This window comes from Mesoplodon bidens, assembly GCF_964165515.1.
Source record: "Mesoplodon bidens genome assembly, chromosome: 13".
NCBI lineage: Eukaryota > Metazoa > Chordata > Mammalia > Artiodactyla > Ziphiidae > Mesoplodon > Mesoplodon bidens.
Window position 1 is genome coordinate 1774221 of NC_138169.1, and position 24857 is coordinate 1799077.

The 24857-nt window shown below is 44.6% G+C and overlaps 1 protein-coding gene across 4 annotated transcripts in view; it reads right to left on the bottom strand.

Moving 5' to 3' along the window:
• SFSWAP (splicing factor SWAP) overlaps nt 1-24857 on the bottom strand; it is an 84630-nt gene that overhangs the window by 30377 nt on the left and 29396 nt on the right. For all 4 annotated transcript variants that reach the window (XM_081253148.1, XM_081253147.1, XM_081253150.1 and 1 more), the window contains 6 exons: nt 19367-19607; nt 18225-18356; nt 17610-17703; nt 16501-16672; nt 8813-9043; nt 7499-7689 (listed from right to left, as the gene is read on the bottom strand). In XM_081253148.1, coding sequence (XP_081109274.1) covers nt 7499-7689; nt 8813-9043; nt 16501-16672; nt 17610-17703; nt 18225-18356; nt 19367-19607 — 1061 coding nt within the window. The remainder of the gene's footprint in view (nt 1-7498; nt 7690-8812; nt 9044-16500; nt 16673-17609; nt 17704-18224; nt 18357-19366; nt 19608-24857) is intronic.

The window sequence follows — 24857 nt, forward strand, 5'->3', positions numbered from 1 at the left end:
CATCAGCAGAGAGGCTGCCTAAAATCATAATAAGTCCAAGACACCCCAAAACACACCACCAGACGTGGACCTGCCCACCAGAAAGACAAGATCCAGCCTCATCCACCAGAACACAGGCACCCTCCACCAGGAAGCCTACACAACCCACTGAACCAACTTTAGCCACTGGGGACAGACACCAAAAACGACGGGAACTACGAACCTGCAGCCTGCAAAAAGGAGACCCCCAAACACAGTAAGAGAAGCAAAATGAGAAGACAGAAAAACACACAGCAGATGAAGGAGCAAGATGAAAACCCACCAGACCTAACAAATGAAGAGGAAATAGGCAGTCTCCCTGAAAAAGAATTCAGAATAATGATAGTAAAGATGATGCAAAATCTTGGAAATAGAATAGAGAAAATGCAAGAAACATTTAACAAGGACCTAGAAGAACTAAAGATGAAACAAGCAACGATGAACAACACAATAAATGAAATTAAAAATACTCTAGAAGGGATCAATAGCAGAATAACTGAGGCAGAAGAACGGATAAGTGACCTGGAAGATAAAATAGTGGAAATAACTACTGCAGAGCAGAATAGAGAAAAAAGAATGAAAAGAACTGAGGACAGTCTCAGAGACCTCTGGGACAACATTAAACGCACCAACATTCGAATTATAGGGGTTCCAGAAGAAGAAGAGAAAAGGAAAGGGACTGAGAAAATACTTGAAGAGATTATAGTTGAAAACTTCCCTAATATGGGAAAGGAAATAGTTAATCAAGTCCAGGAAGCACAGAGAGTCCCATACAAGATAAATCCAAGGAGAAACACGCCAAGACACATATTAATCAAACTGTCAAAAATTAAATACAAAGAAAAAATATTGAAAGCAGCAAGGGAAAAGCAACAAATAACACACAAGGGAATCCCCATAAGGTTAAAAGCTGATCTTTCAGCAGAAACTCTGCAAGCCAGAAGAGAGTGGCAGGACATATTTAAAGTGATGGAAGGGAAAAACCTACATCCAAGATTACCCAGCAAGGATCTCATTCAGATTTGACGGAGAAATTAAAACCTTTACAGACAAGCAAAAGCTAAGAGAATTCAGCACCACCAAACCAGCTTTACAACAAATGCTAAAGGAATTTCTCCTTGCAGGAAACACGAGAAGAAAAAGACCTACAATAACAAACCCAAAACAATTAAGAAAATGGTAATAGGAACATACATATCGATAATTACCTTAAATGGATTAAATGCTCCAACCAAAGACACAGACTGGCTGAATGGATATAAAAACAAGACCCGTATATATGCTGTCTATAAGAGACCCACTTCAGACCTAGGGACACATACAGACTGAAAGTGAGGGGATGGAAAAAGATATTCCATGCAAATGGAAATTACGAGAAAGCTGGAGTAGCAATTCTCATATCAGTAAAAATAGACTTTAAAATAAAGACTATTACAAGAGACAAAGAAGGACACTACATAATGCTCCAGGGATCAATCCAAGAAGAAGATATGATAATCGTAAATATTTATGCACCCAACACAGGACTACCTCAATACATAAGGCAAATGCTAACAGCCATAAAAGGGGAAATCGACAGTAACACAATCATAGTAGGGGACTTTCACACCCCACTTTCACCAATGGACAGATCATCCAAAATGAAAATAAATAAGGAAACACAAACTTTAAATGACACATTAAACAAGATGGACTTAATTGATACTTATAGGACATTCCATCCAAAAACAACAGAATACATTTTCTTCTCAAGTGCTCATGGAACATTCTCCAGGATAGATCATATCTTAGGTCACAAATCAAGCCTTGGTAAATTTAAGAAAATTGAAATCATATCACATATCTTTTCCGACCACAACGCTATGAGACTAGATATCAATTACAAGAAAAAAATCTGTAAAAAATACAAATACATGGAGGCTAAACAGTGCACTACTTAATAACCAAGAGATCACTGAAGAAATCAAAGAGGAAATCAACAAATACCTAGAAACAAGTGACAATGAAAACATGACAACCCAAAACCTATGGGATGTAGCAAAAGCAGTTCTAAGAGGGAAGTTTATAGCAATACAATCCTACCTCAAGAAGCAAGAAACATCTCAAATAAACAACCTAACCTTACACCTACCGCAATTAGAGAAAGAAGAACAAAAAACCCCCAAAGTTAGCAGAAGGAAGGAAATCATAAAGATCAGATCAGAAATAAATGAAAAAGAAATGAGGGAAACGATAGCAAAGATCAATAAAACTAAAAGCTGGTTCTTTGAGAAGATAAACAAAATTGATAAACCATTAGCCAGACTCATCAAAAAAAAAAGGGAGAAGACTCAAATCAATAGAATTAGAAATGAAAAAGGAGAGGTAACAACTGACACTGCAGAAAGACAAAAGATCATGAGAGATTACTACAGACAACTCTATGCCAATAAAATGGACAACCTGGAAGAAATGGACACATTCTTAGAGAAGCACAACCTTCTGAGACTGAACCAGGAAGAAATAGAAAATATAAACAGACCAATTACAAGCAATGAAATTGAAACTGTAATTAAAAATCTTCCAACAAACAAAAGCCCAGGACCAGATGGCTTCACAGGCGAATTCTATCAAACATTTAGAGAAGAGCTAACACCTATCCTTCTCAAACTCTTCCAAAATATGGCAGAGGGAGAACACTCTCAAGCTCATTCTACAAGGCCACCATTACCCAGATACCAAAACAAGACAAAGATGTCACAAAAAAAGAAAACTACAGGCCAATATCACTGATGAACACAGATGCAAAAATCCTCAACAAAATACTAGCAAACAGAATCCAACAGCACATTAAAAGGATCATACAGCATGATCAAGTGGGGTTTATCCCAGGAATGCAAGGATTTTTCAATACATGCAAATCAATCAATGTGATACACCATATTAACAAACTGAAGGAGAAAAACCATATGATCATCTCAATAGATGCAGAAAAAACTTTTGGCAAAATTCAACACCCATTTATGATAAAAACTCTCCAGAAAGTAGGCAGAGAGGGAACTTACCTCAACATAATAAAGGCCATGTATGATGAACCCACAGCCAACATCGTTCTCAATGGTGAAAACCTGTAACCATTTCCACTAAGATCAGGAACAAGACAAGGTTGTCCACTCTCACCACTGTTATTCAACATAGTTTTGGAAGTTTTAGCCACAGCAGTCAGAGAAGAAAAAGAAATAAAAGGAATCCAAATTGGAAAAGAAGAAGTAAAGCTGTCACTGTTTGCAGATGACATGATACCATACATAGAGAATCCTAAAGATGCTACCAGAAAACCACTAGACCTAATCAATGAATTTGGTAAAGTAGCAGGATACAAAATTAATGCACAGAAATCTCTTGCATTCCTATACACTAATGATGAAAAATCTGAAAGAGAAATTAAGGAAACGCTCCCATTTACCATGGCAACAAAAAGAATAAAATAACTAGGAATAAACCTACCTAGGGACACAAGAGACCTGTATGCAGAAAACTATAAGACACTGATGAAAGAAATTAAAGATGATACAAGCAGATAGAGAGATATACCATGTTCTTGGATTGGAAGAATCAACATTGTGAAAATGACTCTACTACCCAAAGCAATCTACAGATTCAATGAAATCGCTAGCAAACTACCAATGGCATTTTTCACAGAACTAGAACACAAAATTTCACAATTTGTATGGAAACACAGACTCCGAATAGCCAAAGCAATCTTGAGAAGGAAAAATGGAGCTGGAGGAATCAGGCTCCCTGACTTCAGACTATACTACAAAGCTACAGTAATCAAGACAGTATGATACTGGCACAAAAAGAGAAATATAGATCAATGGAACAGGATAGAAAGCCCAGAGATAAACCCATGCACATATGGTCACCTTATCTTTGATAAAGGAGGCAAGAATATACCATGGAGAAGAGACAGTCTCTTCAATAAGTGGTGCTGGGAGAACTGGACAGCTACATGTAAAAGAATGAAATCAGAACACTTCCTGACACCATACACAAAAATAAACTCAAAATGGATTAAAGACCTAAATGTAATGCCAGACACTATAAAACTCTTAGAGGAAAACACAGGCAGAACACTCTATGACATACATCACAGCAAGATCCTTTTTGACCCACCTCCTAGAGTAATGGAAATAAAACCAAAAATAAACAAATGGGACCTAATGAAACTTAAAAGCTTTTTGCACAGCAAAGGAGACCATAAAGAAGATGAAAGGACAACCCTCAGAATGGGAGAAAATATTTGCAAACGAACCAACTGACAAAGGATTAATCTCCAAAATATACAAGCAGCTCATGCAGCTCAATATCCAAAAAACAAACAACCCAATCCAAAAATGGGCAGAAGACTTAAATAGACATTTCTCCGAAGAAGATATACAGACTGCCAACAAACACATGAAAGGATGCTCAACATCACTAATCATTAGAGAAATGCAAATCAAAACTACAATGAGGTGTCACCTCACACCGGTCAGAATAGCCATCATCAAAAAATCTACGGACAATAAATGCTGGAGAGGGTGTGGAGAAAAGGGAACCCGCTTGTACTGTTGGGGGGCATGTAAACTGATACAGCCACTATGGAGAACAGTATGGAGGTTCCTTAAAAAACTAAAAATAGAACTGCCATACGACCCAGCAATCCCACTCCTGGGCATAAACCCTGAGAAAACCGTAATTCAGAGTCATGCACCCCAATGTTCATTGCAGCACTATTTACAACAGCCAGGACATGGAAACAACCTAAATGCCCACCAACAGACAAATGGATAAAGAAGATGTGGCACATATATACAATGGAATATTACTCAGCCATAAAAAGAAACGAAATTGAGTTATTTGTAGTGAGGTGGATGGACCTAGAGTCTGTCATGCAGAATGAAGTAAGTCACAAAGAGAAAAATGAATACCATATGCTAACACATATATATGGAATCTAAAAAAAAAAAAAAGGGTTCTGAAGACCCTAGGGGCAGGACAGGAATAAAGACACAAACATAGAGAATGGACCTGAGGACACAGTGAGGGGGAAGGGTAAGCTGGGACGAAGTGAGAGAGTGGCATGGACATATATACACGACCAAACGTAAAATAGATAGCTAGTGGGAAGCAGCCGCATAGCACAGGGAGATCAGCTTGGTGCTTTGTGACCACCTAGAGGGGTGGGATAGGGAGGGTGGGAGGGAGACGCAAGAGGGAGGAGATATGGGGACATATGTATATGTATGTGTATAGCTGATTCACTTTGTTATAAAGCAGGAACTAACACATCATTGTAAAACAATTATACTCCAATATAGATATTAAAAAAACCCAAAAACGAACAAAAACCCCACAGTTTTATTAGAAAATATAGATGTAACCATGTAACATAATGGGTTACAGTATCTATGTATGCAGATACCTTTTAATTAAGCCCTATATTCCCTGCACAAATGACATCAAAACAATAAAGGAAATTAAAGTAGTCCACTCACACCCCTCCCATGTGGCAGCTTCCTCACCTTCTTAAGCTCCCTGCCCCCCGCTCCCTGCACTATATGCATGTTTTTACAGCTGCAGCCATAACCGTGGAGCTGTTCTGTATTCTGCCTCTCCCCGCTTTTCCATCTGTGGCGGTTTTAGTGGCTGCATGTTTTCATCCCTGCCCTGGCGCAGAGGTGCTCCCAAAGCCAGGGCATGACTGCAGGTGCTCTTCTGGGCCCGCCTGCCTTTGGTCTCCCCGAGCGGCTGCCTCTGGAAGCGGCACAGGGAAGCACAGAGGCGGCCAGGCCGGTGTTCCAGCAGGCGGCCGGGTGCCCAGGAGGACCGCAACAGCACCCAGACCGCCAGAGCGCAGCCCACAGGCCACAAACTCTCACGGAAGCTGGCATTCGTGCTCCCCAGTCTGACCCAGCTATATTTTTGAGGTCTCCTGCCAGATTTGAATTTCAGACCGACTCCTGAGGTGAGAAAGCTGATTCGACCTTCAACAGAATGCTGAAAATCTGAACTTAGAATGCTGCTTTCCATGGAGAAACAAATAAACCAATGGCTACATGCAGCAAAAATCAGTTTTTAATAACGGCCTTAGACGCTAAGAAATGTCAACATAATTAAAGTAGAAAACGCACAGCGCCCGTTCTATGTTACAGGAAAAAGGCAGCTGCGAAAGACGTTTGGGGACCCCTAGAGAAACGGGGCAGGCCGTGTTCTGAGCAGTCCAACACCCCACGCCCCACTGCCATTTGAAGGGAGGAAATGGGCCGGGGGCTAAGCTCTGGTTCTACAGCTTAGGAAAGAGTTGTGAGGATCTGACCCCTTTAAGAGAAGACGATGGTAACCATATCTTACTTTTCTTTTTAATTAAAAGCACTTTAATTAAAAAAATTTTTTTTTAAATAACTTTTTTTTTGTTTTATTCTGCATTTCACACGACAGTCCCAAACCCAACACATGGTTTTGTTTTCTGCCTTTCTTATTCTCTCAGCATCTATGTCAACACGTTTTTTCCCAACAGCATATGCAATCTGATCCTCATCTGGTGGGTATACAGAGGCCCTTTAATTTAATTAAAGCACTTTAATTAAAGTGCTGCTATTAACACAGACCCCTGAGCAAGATTCTTGGCCGTCAGTCTGAGCTCAAGGGCCACTGCTGTGGCAGGAGCATCAGTGCTCTGGCGAGTCTGTCCAGGCCTGATGTGGCCCTGACAGCCGAAGCTCTCCTGCAGCTCCTGGGAGGCTCACCACGAAGCACAGGCTCCTAGCCTGGACCCAGTAGTTGGTGTGCATGTGCATTCAGGGAGTTTTCATCAGGTTCTTACTCACCCCAGCTATACAGTACAGAGAGACCTCATTTTATTGTACTTCACAGATACCGCGTTTTTTTGTTTGTTTGTTTGTTTTTTACATATTGAAGGTTTGTGGCAACTCTGCGTTGACCAAGTCTATCAGGGCCACCTTCCCAACAGCATTTGCTTACTTCATGTCTCTGTGTCACATTTTGGTGATTCTCGTAATGTTTCAAACTTTTTCATTATTAGATCTATGATCAGTGATGTTACTATTGCAAAAAGATCACCACTCGCTGAAGGCTCAGATGACGGCTGGCATTTTTTAGCGATAAAGGGCTTTTAAACTGAGGTATCTATATATTTTTCAGGCATAATGCTATTGCACAATTAATAGACTACAGATTAATGTAAACATAACTTTTATACACACTGGGAAACCAAGAAATGCGTGTGATTTGCTTCGCTGCTATGGTCTGGACCTGAAACCATGGTATCTCCGAGGTCTGCCCGGAAAAGCACGTGATCCCACGTGGCAGGAGAGCGGCGTCTGCTCACAGCCTTCGTGCAGGCTCGAGAGCTGAGTGGCCAGAGGAGTCCACGCTCAGGCACTCTTACCAACCGCACTTTGCCCAGAACACAGACATGGACCCTTGTTTAACTTACCTCTATGTTGAAAGGATTTTCTTCCACTTTCCCGACTTCTGCTTCTGGCAGAGGATTTTTTAAGGTTTGTAAAAATAAAGCTGCTTTCCTTTTACGTTCTGCTTGAAGCTGTTTCTCCTTTGATTCCTTAGACGCCTGGGCAAGCTTTTCCCTGGCAGCAGCTGCCAGTCGGTCCTCCAACTTTTGCTTTGCTTAAGGAATAAACAGAAAAAAAGATGTTTAGAGCAAGCAGTACTGTATAAATATCTTGCTATCTTAATTTCCATGGGTAGTAAAAGGGTCATGAAATATAATGCAGTTATTTTAATACATGAATATGATACAGGTTTCAGGAAAGGTCAACAAATCGGGCAAACAGAATTCTCAGAGAATTAGTTTATAATGCTTACTATTGGTACTTCTCATATTTTACATTCAAAATCAAAGTCAGAAAGTTGATGGGATTCCACAGCAGTGAAACCTGAAATGATGAAAACCTCGGAATGGTTCTCATAAACATGTGCCCAAGTTACCAGGTAAGGAACACCGTGAAAAGTGTTTTATTCCAAATGATCTGACACACTGTTCAGTTCACACGCAATAAATGCAGATTTAGGTACACATGCATGAACACAAGTGTGCTCGGGGACAGCAGTGCAATGCTCGTTCCCGAGGGCAGAGCATCCTGTGGTTAAAGAATTACCTTCCATCAATGTTGCGTGATCTGTTTGTGTATACGAAGAAAAATTAATCCACAAAACCAGTTAGAACAGGTAAGTACTGCAAACGCAACTGTTAATTCACTACTTTAGTGAGAGCAGAACAGAATTTATCTTGGAAGAGGGACAGAACACGACGAGACGTTCCCCACAGACACTGCTAGCCATGCGTCAGAGGCAAGCGGTGGCCACATCGTGACCCCTGAAGACGAGCCACAGCCTGAAAACCAGCTTGGGCCCCAGCACCTTCAAGGGTCTGATGGTTCTGCAGGGAGACGGCCTCACAAAGAGGTGTCTCCCAGCTCAGACCATTAGCCCGAGCTGGGCGCGCAGGTTGGGCATTTGCCCCAAGGCTGCCATTAAAGCCTTCTTGGCCACCCTCAGCGTATCCTCTGAAAACAAACCGCCGAGGGCACTGCATCTGAGCTTAAGGAACAGCAGGGCTCCTCACTCCACAGAGAACTTCTCAGATGAGCAAAAACACCACATGGCCCCCCAGTGGTTCTGATTTCCAAAGGCTGGAGACTCGAGTTGGCAGTCTCGTATTTTTGGCTTAGTAGGTTAATCTTGTATTTATGTACTTTTCTTTTAAGAAGTTTAAAACATATTGACAAACCTTGCTTTGCTTCTAGCTCCTCCTGGGTAAGTTGAGGCCGCTTCTCCTCAACAACTACACAGGGTGGGGCAACTGCCGGGTTAGTGTTTGTAGCACTACTAGAACTTTCTTGGCCTTCTTTGCTTTCTTCATCATCATCACTGTCATCATCTAGCTTAACACGATTTTTTTCCAGGGGAAGTAGATCATTTTCTTTGGCCTTGATTGCAAAGCTTATTGGAGCAAATGAAGCTATTGAGAAAAGGTGAAAATGGTAATACATTTTAAAGTAACTGGAAGCACAGAGCAGAAATCTACGCGGGCCCCACCATCCACATGAGCATGAGCTGGTAGGAGCACCGTCTTGAGTGGAGCCACATCTTACGCAGAGGGAGGTTCAGGGGCCGCAGGCAGTGCCTGTGATGTCAGAGGGCGTTTAGAAGGACATCACACGTGCTGAGCCCGATGGAGGGGACGGCAGAGCACGGGCTCCACCTCGGGCCACGTCAGGACGCACACACTGAGTGCCAGCTGGGGTCACTCCATGGGCAAATGGTCAATTTTTGTTGGTGTTTTCCTTTTTTTTCTGGGCTCAGCACATTGCTGAGTTTGCAGAAGTAAGCATATGATGGGACTCCACTATGAAAAGGTACTTCTAAAAAATCCCAACCGTATAAGGTAACCTTTTCTTACAAAAGCAAGCTGCAGACACTGTTCCTTTATTCAGCAAACGTTTGACTGGGTGCCTACTTTGTGCTAGGCGTTATGTCAGACTATTCTCTGCACCTTTAAGAAAATTTTAAACCTAGTGTAACAAAAATTTAGGTGGTTCAATTTTTCTCTCCTAGAATATTTGGAAATTTTAATTTAAGAGAAAATACAAAGGCCCCAAAGGAAACAATCTTCTTCCCCTCCCCCACATCTACTCAACACTCACTCACTGGGTCCCTTCCTCCTCAGACTATGGTAAATGGCTCTTAACAACACCTAACTGGTTGTAATGAGATATTTATTTTTATTTTTATTTTTTTATTTTTTTTATTTTTTATTTTTTGCAGTACGCGGGCCTCTCACTGTTGTGGCCTCTCCCGTTGCGGAGCACAGGCTCCAGACGCGCAGGTTCAGCGGCCATGGCTCACGGGCCCAGCCGCTCCGCGGCATGTGGGATCTTCCCGGACCGGGGCACGAACCCGTGTCCCCTGCATCGGCAGGCGGACTCTCAACCACTGCGCCACCAGGGAAGCCCAGATATTTATTTTTAAAAACCATGTGTTATTACTGATGAAAGCTATTCAAGTAGACCACAGCGAAGGGCAAGGTCAAGTGCAGTGCAAACGGGCTGACTCAGAGGGAAGTGGATCTAGGTTACCGAAGGCAGGCTCTGATGTGGCTAAAACTGTGGAGGTGAGCTCACCCAGCTGCACCCCCACCCACCCCAGGCTTCTCCACTTTCAGCATTTTACGGTTCCAAACCCAAGTGTGACTTGAAGCTGGTAAATAACCCAGATCTTTGACATATAATCATCTCTCGTCAATAATCTCTCAAGCTACAGAGCACACCCCAAGATGTTAAATGTTAGCAAAGTGATATTTTATAAGTCAGAATGAAAAGGGGGCAAAATCAGTCTCTGTGTTGATTATGCAACGCCATGCACTTGCACTGTATGTGGTGCACTGAGGTCTACCTTCCTAACAACCCCCAAACAAAGATATAACACAGGGTGAAAAGTACACTTTGCTGGGAGAGTCAATATTAACCATTTTACCGTGGTTATGTTAAGAACGGCCCTTATCTTTTGGAGATAAGTGCGATCACACTGATGGATAAAATGCCATGATGTTGGGATCTGCTTCAGAATATCCTGGGGGTGGGCTGGATTGAGAGTTCTAAGATGTGTCCTGCGTCGGCCACAGGAGCTGGATGCTGAGCACTGCGTGTGGCGCTGTGTGACTATTACACCAGGCTCTGTTTCTGTACTTGTTTGAAATTCTCCGTAAGAAAATACTTTCATAATATTAACCGTTTATATACTCTATATATATAGGCTATACTCTAGTAATATGGTCTCTTTAAGAATAGAGTCAAAGAAACATAGAAAAGAAAACTTCAGTTAAATGTTAATCAAAATTACTCAAGTTAACTTGGGCTAAAGTATTATATCACAAAATAATTTTAAAACAATTACTCCCAATCTCTTCCTCCAAATTAAAAAATATGCAATCAACAAATATATTAAAATGAAAACTCCTGGAACACAGTTTAATGCATGTCGAATACAGTGCCAAACAGCACCACTGTTTGACACATACTTTAAAGTGATTTAGGGACTTCCCTGGTGGCACAGTGGTTAAGAATCCGCCTGCCAATGCAGGGGGACACGGGTTCGAGCCCTGGTCCGGGAAGGTCCCACATGCCGCGGAACAACTAAGCCCGTGTGCCACAGCTACTGAGCCTGCGCTTTAGAGCCCGCGAGCCGCAACTACTGAGCCTGCATGCCACAACTACTGAAGCCCGCGAGCCCTAAAGCCCATGCTCCGCAAGAAGAAGCCTGCGCACTGCAATGAAGAGTCACCCCCGCTCGCCGCAACTAGAGAAAGCCCGCGCACAGCAACGAAGACCCAACGCAGCCAAAAATAAATAAATTTATATTAAAAAAATAGTGACGTAATAAAAGAACTGACTAATGTGCAGAGTCTCCATGCCTCACCTCAGTTACCATTTGCAACCCCCGGAGGAGACAGATACTACCAGGCCTCCCCATTTACAGATAAGGAAACTGAGGCTAAAAAGGTCAAGTAACCTTCCCAGCATAGCTCAGCCAGAAGGCAGGGGATCAGGAACTATTTTCTTTGTAGAATTATTCAATTACACAACTACTGCTTCTACCTGGAACCTTACTTGCAAGTCACATCACAACACGCGAAGAGCACTTCCTACAGCCTTCAGCGGTGTCCTGTTGTGTTAAGGACGAACAGCCGCGGTGGAGGGGCCCCCTCTCCCGCTCCCACCTTCTGCACTGCGCTCCAGCCCTGCCCTGCCTTCTGCCTGGAGCCGTCCTCCTCTTCTCATGCCTGGCTTTCCTGCTCGTCTCATCTCAAATGAAGCCTCTCCTCAGACAGGCCCTGCCCGGCCTCTCTCCTTCACGCCCCTCTTGACGTTCTGTGTTGTGTGCGTGGTCTGGTTACCCCGGAGCCTGGAGCGGGCAGGACCGCAGGACTAACATGGCCCCGGTGTGCACTGATGCAGAGTGGCCTGTGCTCCGGAAACACTCGTGAGGGGGCCGACAGTGCCCGGCCCTCCACCTTCCACATCAACTACGCTTCCTTCCTTAAGGTATCAAGTCTCAGTACGAACGTTTAACGTCTAAGGTAATACATATTCTCTCTGGGAAATTTTGAAAACACGGGTGAACAAAATGAAAGACCAACTGCTCTTCAGATACGGGAAAGAAATGATCTGAACACAATGGTGCCGAGGCACATACGTGTGCATGTGTACCGACACACGGAAAACGGGACCATACTTTATAGCCTGCCGTTTTCACTTAGTAAGCGACACCTTTCCAGAGAAAAAGTTTAGACATCTTCCCACGTCAACATACATCATTTTAACAAACGGCAAGAATATTTCTTAGTATGGATATGCCAACTGATTTCAGTCTCCCATGATGGTTCCCAAGTTTTTATTTTTAAAAGCCCATGAGCCTTGGGAGGAACACCTGGTCGAGACGTCCTGGTGAGCCAGACGTTTCTAGGAGTGGGAGGGCATCTGCATTTAGGGTTTGGTCCCCATCATCGGGCTCTCCCCTGGAGAGGCCTCACCGACAACACTCCAAGGACAATGCGTGAGTGAGGGTCCTGCCACTCGCACCCACTCTGTTACTTTCTAACTTTACCAAATTGGAGGCAAAGAACAGTATCTTGTTAGTGAGGATGTATTTTAGAAGTTTAGGACTTCCCCGGTGGCACAGTGGTTAAGAATCCACCTGCCAGTGCAGGGGACACGGGTTCGAGCCCTGGTCCAGGAAGATCCCACATGCTGCAGAGCAACTAAGCCCGTGCACCACAATTACTGAGCCTGCACTCTAGAGCCTGCGAGCCACAGCTACTGAGCCCACGTGCCGCAACTACTGAAGCCTGTGCTCTGCAACAAAAGCCACCACAATGAGAAGCCTGCGCACCACAATGAAGAGTAGCCCCCACTTGCTGCAACTAGAGAAAGCCCGCGCGCAGCAACGAAGACCTGATGCAGCCAAAAAAAAAAAAAAAGTTTATTCACTGACCAACTGTTTTCCTTCTTTTGTGAACTACCTTTTTATGTCCTTTGTTTTTCTACTGCAGTGACTTTTCTTACTGATTTACAAGAGCTCTTTCTATAGCAAGGATTTTGACCTTTATCTTCTGTTATATTAGCCATCACTGCCATCCTGACATTTGTCTTTCAACTTTATACAGGCCCAGTTCCCATCAGACCTATCTTTCTTTATCATTCATGGCTTCAATTCTTAGAAAATCCTTTCCACTCTGACTAGAAAAAAATTGCCTTTATTTTCTTCTACTTTATGATTTTATTTTTTACGTTTAAACACTTAAATCTATCTGGAATCACTATAATTGTCAGAGGTAATGTAAGAGTCTTATTTTTTTCAAAATGGAGAGCCTGTTTTTCCAACATCAATTATTGTCATACTAGGGAAGCTTTATCATAAAAATCTCAGGAAATGTTGGTGCTTTTCCAGCATCTGTTAGCAAGGTAAGACTGTACTTGGAGATTTTTCTGGTGGGATGCCGCACTGGGATGGCTGCAAGGAACCCCACCTGCTCATACCTGCCCTCACTGTCATTCCAAGCTTGCTTCCATCTGAGGTGCTAACATCTGGGTTTCCCAGGGGTCCTGGCCTGCAGACTGCTAAGCTTTATGGGGTTAAGGTACTATGGCTGGAGAGCTTCCTAACTTCCCATCTTTGGGCTCTGGAGTAGCTTTAATCAGACAAGTTTTTCTCTTTCTTGAGGGAAGTTACCTTGACCGTGACTTTGTCCTGGCCTGCCTACTTGTAGAGGTGTTTCACTGACCAATGTCTTCTAAGTTCTTTCCGGCCTATAGATCTGTCATCTTACTGCCTCTCTGGAGACATTTTAGCAATTTATCAATATATTTTCTTAGACAATTTTTTTCAGTTATTTTCAAATTTATTCAAATTTAGTTAAATATATTGTTCTCGTGTACTTAAAAAATACCATTTTCTCTCTCATTATGCTGTGCATTTGCTTTTTTTTCTGTAAACTTGTACAATGATGATAAGTTTTACTGGTCTTTTATTATATCCTCACCCATTTCTGCTTTGATTTTTATTGATTCTCCCTTTCTGCTTTTCTTACATGCATTTTATATAAAGTTTCTTCCTAGGTTCTTGAGTTGAATGCTTGTTCTGTTTTTACTTTTTCTTTACCAACATAAGCATATGAGGTTATAGGTTTTTCTTTTAAGTTTTCACTGCATTTGATAATTTTTGGATAATATTCTCATTGTCCTCACCTTCTTTGACTGATTAATTTCAGGGCATTGACACATCTGTAAGAATCTTTGTCCTCCAGCATTCAGAATACTTTTCATTCAAAATTTCAGATAGACCTTAACTACCTGGCATTTAATGCTATAGATACACATCTGAAGTGCCAGCCTGCTTTTTCTCCCCCGTGAAGGACAACCTGTCTATTTTCCCATCTGGATGCTTTTCCTTCCATCTCTATCCCTTTCCTTGGAAATTTGAGGAAAATTTTGAACTTGTCTTCTCATCCAATCTGATTTTTAGTGTTTTTATTATATTTTAAAATTTGGCAATCTTTCTCTAAACAGTCTTTTCCAGATGTCAGATTATCGGTTGCACTCATTTTACAGTACCTTTAATTCTGTGAGAATACGAATCAGAGACTAAAAGAATTTTCCTGTCACTTAGTAACTTTCCAAGGTGCCCACATGCTCCGAGGCTCGGATCGTGTCCTTCTGAGCTCCTGCCTCTTTGCAGGAGCCGTGATTCCCTGTCTCCTCGTCCTCACCCTGACGGAGCTGAGGGCGCGGTGGGTTCTTTCGGACATCCGCAGCTCTCGGGCGCCTCAGGCTCAGAGGGCACGACGAGGGAAGCGGCGAGCGCTCTTTCGTCTGCCGAGTCCCAGGGCGCTTGCTCACGGGAGCGTGGAGGGTGCTCCATGGCGGGGGCTGGCCCACTGCGCCCCGACCACACCCTGTTGGGGCCCCGCAGCCCCGTGGATGCTCCCGGTGGTTCTGGCCTTCTGCCCGCCCCCTTCTCTGGCTGACAGTGGGTTCCCCCGGGGTCACTACCACTGAGTCCCCAGATGTCCTGCTCTTTCCTATGAACTGAAGTCCGGTGGCCTGGCTTGTCCCTCTTAAACATGAACAGTACCTCCCCCTGCTTCTGGAGCAGTAACTGTTTTTCCTCTCTCCTTACTAATACATTCCTTTGGTTATTCCAATGAGAGTTGAAGGCGGCTGGGAAGGGTGAGAGATTAAACACGTGTGCTCAGGTGACCTCCTGGACTGAGAGGCTCACAGGTACTTCCACGCTTTCCTAAATCACTGAAGTTTCCCCGTTACCCATCTGGGTCACTTTGGTTACTCGTGATCGCCATCTTTGTACCAGCAAAGGCATCTGTACGCTCAGAAAAGGCCTTCCTGCAATCCTGGCCCGTCCCGCCCATCCCGCATCTCCTCTGCTTTTCCTTTAACCCGGGCACTGGCTCCTGCGCCGCCCGGCCACGCCCCCTCCTCCACTTCAGGCCACCAGCTCCATCCCGAACCTCCCGCATGGCTTCTCTGCCTCCATCCCTTCACACACTCACCGTACTGCAGAAAGTGATTCCTCTGATCTAAGCCGTAAGGTGTGCTGCCCCTGCTGGAAGCCCCGGGACCCGCCAGGAAGGCAGAGCCCCACAAGCTGGCCATGGTTACCTGGGCAGGTGTGCCCCCCTTGACACCGGGTCCCTCAGACCACTTCCCGTGTCTGAACAGGCCACACGGCTCAGACCACGCCGTCCCGCCTGGGAGCTCCGCTGGCTCTGGGAACCCTCTTCCCTCTGCACAGCCCTTCTCATTCCCACCTGGTGCAACTCACTGCTTCTTCACACGTCCAACCACAGAGTTCTCTGCTACCGTGCCTGTGTCGGCTTTTTTTTCTTTCTATTTATTTATATTTGCTCTTTTCATGTATGTCTGTCCTGGTAGATGAAAAACTCCTCCCAAGAACATAAAAGGTAACTGGAACGGAGCAAGTGGAATACCGCCTGGTAGAGACCCTCAAGGGACTTGCCTTAACAAATAAAGAAAACTAATTCCATTGGCACAATAGTTTGCATATATTTTCAGAAGTCCAAGGGGGGCGGTACAAAACATTATTTGAAAAATTCTAAACATTTCCATTAAATTGCTAGAACAGGCTGTTAGCAACAGCCTGTAGAACGTATACCTAAGATGAGCTTATATCCAAATGACCCCAAACCCGAAATCAGGAAAGTACTATGAAATAAGCAAGTTGTATTAATAACAGCAACTTAAAAGGGGCAGCCATTTCCTCCTGTCCTGTGGCTAAAGGCACCTGACCTTAAGCGGTCCAGCATTCTTCCTTGCTAATTTGAAGTGACACCTGTGCGGTACAAGGTCAAAACTGGAACCCTCGGTAGCGAGGGCAGCATACCTTTCACCAGCTTCCCGTCTGGGACGGCTTTGCTGCACAACACCTCCTTCTTCCCCGAGGAGCCACCTCTGCCCCCTGCGTCGGCAACGTCTTCAGACACACTATCGTCCCCAACGTCACTCGGCTTTTCAGGAGCAGACTCTGCAGGAGCCTCTTCCGGTGCTGACACAGCCTGCAGAGGTTAAACGTGACTCTGAACTGCTCCATTGGAAATGACACAGGATTTGTCAGAAAAGATATGCAGCACATACGTTTCATGGGACAACAGCACGGCTACGTTACTGCCTAAGTAACACCAAGGAATATACTTTCTAACTCAGATTTACTATTTTCTGATACAACAGAATGAAAGGAGGAGCGGAAGGAGGTATTTTCCCTGTAATACTGTTTTGGGAACCAATGCCAACTAGCTCTTCTTTGGAGACTGATCGCCGAGAACACGTTTAGAAGACCAAATTATGCCCAGCACCTACAGATGAGTCCATTTTCTTCAGGAGCAGTCAGAGATAAAAGCTTGAAGAAAGCCACTGATACGCAAAGCCTACGTCATCTCTCTACCAAAACAGGTTTTAGGAAGACATTAGGGTGTCCATGTAATTGAGGAGAGGAGAGGAGAGGCAGAAAAAGGATTACAAGGACAGGAGGCAATGCTTCCAACAGGCGCCTGAGAACCAAGTGCGGGACGTCTGCAGGGATGGGAGTCGTGAGGCGAGCTGCGGGCAGGTGGCGCTCGAGGCCAGTGGGTGGGCAGCACCTGTGTGGCTCCAGCCTGTCAGCTGGGAGCACCTGTGGTTACACTTGGGCATTTAAGTACATGTTAACACAACAGAAGTATAATACACAGCTTCCATCCAAAGTAGTTAAAAATAACAGCCAACCAAAACACCAAATGCTTGAAGAGACAGGATTACTTTGTTTACAACATTCTGGACAAATGATCCTCAATGAACTATGAATACGGGGCAAAGATTCCAACAGATGTAAGACAAGAGAGGTGGGAAAAGTTAAATTCGGCAAATGCAAGACATACGTTACACCTAAAAGTGAGCGTAAAACCAACCAACCCTATTAGCGCGCATCCCGAGGATTACTTCTTCCCAGACACGTACCTGTGCGCTTTCGCCCCCTTCTTTCTGGAGGAAGAACTGCTTCTTAAACTCGTAATAGGCATTATACTGGTGCCACGGCTGCAGGAACTCAAACCTAGGAACAGAGAAGGGGACGGGTCATTCAACAAGACACACTCGGTCGCTGTGACGCCCCTCGGCTCCGACGGACCACACCTGCTGCTCGGAGGCTTCGCAGTGACTGACCCTGGCGATCGCACAGATCATGCTGCGACCACAGCCTCCTGTTGTTATGTTACGACCCGAGCATGGAACATTATTTGATGAAAAAAACAAAGTGCAGTGTGTGTCTGAACTTCCACAGTAGATTCTTGAAAAGCATGAATTCCAGCTTTTTATTTTAGGTAGGGTCAGCATTTTTAAAAAACAAAGCAAAACAAGTTAAACAAACAAAAAAAATGTAACAATAAAAAAGACCACCACCCCAACTCTAAGTAATTTAACAAGATATATTTATCTAAACACATAAGGATAAAAAAATATATATATATATGTATATATACATATATATAAACAATTATGTAGCTAGATTAAAAAAAGAAGCTAAACTAAACCCCAAATACCATTCATCTACCCCACATCAACTCCTTCACTCACCTCTGATCATTCTTGGCACGAACGCTGGTCTCAAACTTAAGGCCGTTCCTGGCCACGTACTCTGCCAGCTTGTCGATCACGGGCTGAATGTCGGGGGGCGGGGGGATGATGGCGGCCACGGAAGCAAGTGCACTGCAGAGGAGAGCTGGGTCACACCCACAGTGCCAGGCCCTCCTCCAGGTCAGCGGCGGGGGGCGGCCAGCAAGGCTGCTGGGGGACTTGCACTGTCTCAGTTCACACCGGCAGGTAAGTTACACGCAGACAGGGAGGCCCTTATCTGAGATGACTGGGACTACAGAAAACTAATCAAAGTCAATCCATTTGAAACAGGGACCAAAGTATCATTGCCAATGATGAAAATAGGGGTTTTACTCAAAGTGACACTTAAGGTCATGAAAACAGGTTCATCTTTTCTCTCCTCACATTTCCCCCCAATTGCTAATTCTTAGAAACAACCAAGAACAAATCAAGTGTGAATTTTTGTTACATACATATGAAAGCGTGCTGGCTAGTGTGATTCATCACCCTTCGTTTCATGTTTGACTTCCTTAGCATGGTCAGAAAGTGGGAACTACCCAAGTGTCCCGTCAAGTCTCCCGAGCGTCTCTGCAGCTGGAGACATGCCAGTGCCCCTTACAAAGTGCTCGCTCACCCACAGGCACTCTTCAGAGCCCCCCTCACGCTACCCAGGACAGGCGCCGGGGGTCAGCCCCTGCCTTGCTGGCTCTGTTATTCAGTGGTTGGCTGGACGAACAGCCAGATCCTCATTTCCTAATAGCTTGTGAAAGATTCACTTGCATCAGCTTTATGAAATCCTGCATTTTTGGCAAAAACTGGGCTTCACTTCACACTGACTGTGCCTAGTACTGCCCCACCGAGATGGTGGCACACGGGAAAGAACAGATGCTGGGTTCAGGGGAGCGGCGTGGGACGCTAACGGGGAGCTCATTCTCTCAGTGGTTAGACCTCACTGCTACGAGTGCTTATGTTAGGACACTTTCTGTTGCCCAATCAACCCTGTAACTCGGGGATCTGGATAATAAGTACTCGGATAACGGAGACCCTCTATGTGACGCACACCATAAAGAAGCCCAAACCGAGAACACAGGTGCTCCAGGTGACCAGGAGAAGTGAGAACATACCTTGTGGTGATGGTGGTGGAGGTCACCCCACTACTCGTCTCTGCTGTGCTTGGGGGGGGCGGTGGCGTGGTCCCTGGAGGGGGCGGGGCCGTGGCTGTCACTCCAGTGGAGCCGGACACGGCCACCCCGGCAGGCAGGGTGCTGTAGTAAGTGGCTACGTCAACCCCTGGGGGGGGAGGTGCCAGGCAGTAGGTGCCGTCGGGCAGCATGTAGTAGCTGTAGTACATGGCTGCCACTGTTGCTGTGAAAAGACACATTGTGGGGGCGTGAGAGTGGCAAAAGACAGGCTAGTTGGTGAGTATCCACAATGCAGTAAAAAAGGGACACTTTTCCAAATGCAATGTCACTTCTGTCCAAGGTCAACCACATCGTTTCGTTTTTCTGATATAAGAAAGGCTGCCCAGGTGACACACAGTTTGGAAGAATCAGGCAATGCCCAGACACACACCCAGGGACGATGGAAAGTGAACATGCACGGGGACATTCAAGGCAGCCCAACGTGGACCTTCCTGCTACACAACTGATGTCCTCCCTAACTGCAGAGCGGGCAGGTGAGGACAAAGTCCACTGTCCAGCAGCACTGGCTCCCTTCCTGTGTGGCCTGTGAGATGACCCCTTTGAGGACTAAACACCCTTCGCTGGCTTCCCCGTTTGACACCAGCTCCCCACTCTCTCCTCTCCTTACTTTTCTCATTTAAACATTTGTCTGGGCATAAATCGCAGCCATGTTTTCTTAGGTCAGTCTCCCAAGGCATGACACAAAAGCAAAAATAAACAAATGGGACCTAATCAAACTTAATAAGCTTTTACACAACAAAGGAAACCACTAACAAAATGAAAAGGCAACCCACAGAATGGGAGAGAACATCTGCAAATGGTGTGAACGACAAGGGTTAATTTCCAAAATATACAAAGAGCTCGTGTAGCTCAGTGACAAAAAAAACAGACAACCCGATCAAAAAATGGGCAGAAGACTCAAATAGACATTTCTCCAAAGAAGGCGCACAGGTGGCCAATAAGCACATGAAAAGACGCTGGACATGGCTAATTATTAGGGAAATGCAAATCAAAACTACAACAAGCTACCACCTCACACCAGTCAGAATGGCCACCATTAAAAAGTCTACAAATAACAAATGCTGGAGAGAGTGTGGAGAAAAGGGAACCCACCAACAGTGTAGGAGGGAATGTAAACTGGTGCAGCCACTGTGGAAAAGAGTATGGAGGTTCCTTTAAAAACTAAAAATAGAACTACCGTATGATCCAGCAATCCCACTCCTGGGCATATACCCTGAGAAAACTCTAACTGGTAAAGACACATGCACCCCAGTGTTCATAGCAGCATTATTTACAATAGCCAGGACATGGAAACAACCTAAATGTCCATCGACGGAGGAATGGATAAAGAAAATGTGGTACATATACACAATGGAATACCACTCAGCAATAAAAAAGAATGAAATAATGCCACTTGCAGCAACATGGATGGAACTTGAGATTATCATACTAAGTGAACTAAGACAAAAAGAAAGACAAATATCATATGATATCACTAATATGTGGAATCTAAAATACGATACAAATGAACTTATTTACAAAATAGAAACAGACTCACAGTCATAGAGAACACCACCAAAGGGGGAAGAGGGAGGGAAGGGATGAATTAGGAGTTTGGGGTTAGCAGATACAAACTACTATATACAAAATAGATAAACGACAAGGTCCTACTGTATAGCACAGGGAACTATATTCAATATTTTGTAACAAACTATAATGGAAAAGAGTCGGAAAAAGAATATATATTATATACAACATTCATATCAATGAATCTGGTATGTATCTCTTATACATATTTGTAACTGAATCACTTTGTTGTATACCAGAAACTATCACGACACTGTAAATGAACTTCAATAATAAACAAACAAACACTTGTCTCGGAAGTCATCTTGTCTACGAAGCTGTGCTGCTCTGTAACAGCCCCTGCATGCCTTCACCCCAGCACAGAGCCGTACTGCAATCGATTTAAGAAGTCCTCACGGACACTGAGGTCATCTGGGGCTTTATTACTATAAACAGTGAAGCACGATAACTTCCTATATATTTTGCCCACCCAGGCAAGTATCTGTAAGATAGAGCCCATTTTTTAAAACAATCAAAATTCCTGTAAGTTTATTCATTTTTTATTTTGGGGGAAAAATATTCAAAACCAGTGAAACCACAGAAGATCCAATGAACGAATTAAGAATTTATATTTCTAATCCTGTTGTAGATAAGCAACTGGTTCTGACCACACAGAGATTTAATTTCCTCTTCATTAGAGCATGGTGAAAGATTTTTCTCCTTATGGAATTTTATTTTGATCTTCAATTAATCTACTTTAAAACAAAAACATTTGCAAATAGTGAGAGCTTTTACACTGACTACAGTTTCCAGCACTGGAAGCTCCGTGGGGAAGATGACAGTGGTGAAGCAGCTCACAACCTGTCCTTGACAGCTATACCCCAGCCTTTGCGCCTCGGCTGGAACAACTGCATCCTTCACCCGTGCTGCAGGCATAGCCGCGGCTGGTAATGACTTACTTTCTATGAATTATACATGCCTGAACTCCCAAGTTGTGAATCGCTGGCTCGATGCTGTGCACCAACCACTGTTCATGTTCACCACAATATTCCACATTTTCAAAAAAAGATGTGTGGCCTCAATATCCTCTGTGTGACCTTCAGCACAGAGACATTCAAACCATATCTCTGAAGGAAGGCGGGGGCAGAGGGCGGGAGAGACACGTTTGTTCTGTAACCCCAGCACTCAGCACACAGACTCTGTTGGGTGGACAGACGGATTCGATGCTTCTAATATAAGCTTTTCCTAACCCAATTAGGTATTCAAATATGAACAGAGGCTTCTGTGAGCTGTATCCTCCTCCTTGAAACGATGGAACGACTTCCCCCCTCACCCCGCACTCGGTCGAGCGACGGGGGCCCTTCCTCTCACCCCTGGGCACAGACACCGCCACGGAGGAGGGGTGAGGCCGCAGTGGCCAGCCCGGAGCGTGGCCCCGCCCACAGAGCACCCCCTGTCTTGGGAGGGGCAGCAAGAGCTGCGACCGCCCACAGTGTCACATCCCAAGGACAGGACAGACACTCCGTGTCCTTCCTATGCCAGGCGGCCAGCCTCTGGCCTGAAAACAGGCCAAAATACATCTCAAAGTCGTAGCTACAACCAGTGAGGCGTATGGATTAGAAAAAAACAGTTTACAGTTAAGTGTCAACTATATATTATGCAATTGCAACTTAATGCATTCTTTATGTAACAGAAGTGAATAAATCATTTTCAAAACTAAGGATCATCCCTTTGAAAGAATGAACATGCAGATAAACCATCAGTCTGTACCTGAGCCACCCATCACATTAAATTAAAACAAAGTCTAAAAATAACCCTGCCAGAAAGACGGCAGATTAACTCAGGAACTCACCCATTACCAATACCTAAACATGCTTGTAAAATATAAGGAAAAAATTTAAATGCATAGCTGAGCTCACAAAGAGAAGAGGCTCCATTTCCATGTGTGAAAATCAAACAAAGCCTCCAAACCTGAAGGCACCTCCTAAGCCTTGAGCCAAGTCTTACTCCGGATGCAGGGATTCCCACGCTAGAAAGCCAGCCCAGGGCACGCGCCCTGGGGAACTTGCAGAGGAGGACACGCTGGAAGCAGAAACCTAAAGACAATGCACACAGGATGCCCTCTCACTTCTTACCCACGCACTCTGTGAGCCCTTTCCAACAAGTTCTAATTACACCTTGCAAAGGTGAACAGGAATTTGAAAATCCCTCTGTATCCAAAAATAACCCTGATGCCAATGAAACACCCGAGGCTTGGCGAGCTGAGAACGCAGACTTTCCTGCTGCATGGTGCCTGCTGGGGCAACGCCACAGCTGAGGACCCAACAGTGCGGCCAATTGTGCACTGTTTCTCCCAGATTCCCACTTCATGTGCAGGATGTCACAGGTGAAACGATTTTAGGGAGAAGGTTGTTTCTGTCCTTTTCCCCACAGACACTGAGGCCCGGGGCGGACGTGACAGTGACAGGCCCACCTCAGCCCGGAGCCGCGCCTGGCCTGGCCGCCCCCCAATCTATGGTGAACGGTATCATGCCCCTCATTTCGTTTGCAGGTGCCAGGGGCACCTCCAAACAGTGTCTTCTGCCTGCTGTGAAGCCCCTCCTAAGTTTTACCTCCAATAAATAACAAAGGTTGGTGAGGATGTGGAGAAAAGAGACCCCTCATATGCTGCTGGTGGGAATGTAAATTGGTTCAGCCACTGTGGAAAACAGTACGGAGGTTTCTCAAAAAAGCTAAAAGTCAGGGACTTCCCTGGTGGCGCAGTGGTCAAGATTCCGCGCTCCCAACGCAGGGGGCCTGAGGTTCAATCCCTGATCAGGGAACTAGATCCCACGTGCATGCCGCAACTAAGAGTTCGCATGCCACAACTAAGGCCACATGCCTCAACTATGGAGCCAGTGAGCCATAACTTAGGAACCCGCCTGCCGCAGCTAAGACCCGGGGCAACCAAATAAATAAATAAATATTAAAAACAAAAACAAACAAAAAACCCCCTTAAAATCGAATAAATATATATCTTAAAAAATGAAAACACTAATTTGAAAAGATACATGCACCCTAACTTTCAAAGCAGCATTATTTACAATATCCAAGATATGGAAGCAACCTAAGTGTCCATCAGCACATGAGCTGATAAAGAAGATGTGGTGTACACGCACGCAGGCACACACACACACACACACACACACGGTGGAGTATTACTGAACCATAGAAAAGAATGAAATAATGCCACTTGCAACAACATGGATGGACCTGGAGGGTATTACACTTAGTGAATTAAGTCAGACAGAAAAAGACAAATACTATATGACATGACATATGTGGAATCTAAAAACTAAAATGAGTAAACATAACAAAAAAGAAGCAGACTCACAGAGAACAAACTGGAGGTTACCAGTGGGGAGAGGGAAACGGGGAGGGGCAAGACAAGGGTGGGAGATTAAGAGGCATAAACTATTACATATAAAATAAATAAGCTACAAGGATATACTGCACAGCACAGGGAATACAGCCAATTATTTTACAGTAACTATAAATGGACTATAACCTTTAAAAGTTGTGATTCACTCTGTTGTGCCCCTATAACTTACATAACATTGCACATCAACTGTACTTCAACTAAACCAAAGTTTTTACCTCCAGAACCATCTCCCACCCCAGGAGGCCCCTGCTCTGCCCTCCTGCACACACATCCCTGGGGCAGTTCTCTGCGATCAGGGCTATGGTCCCAGAAGGCAAAGCATCTTGAAAGCAGTGAGAGGGAGGCTGCACAGCTCCCAGGTTAGAGCAGGCACTAGAGAAGCGTGTGACAAGCAAAGCCCGTGGATGGCAAGGCGCGTGCTGAGGTATTCCTCAAGAGCAGGAGCCA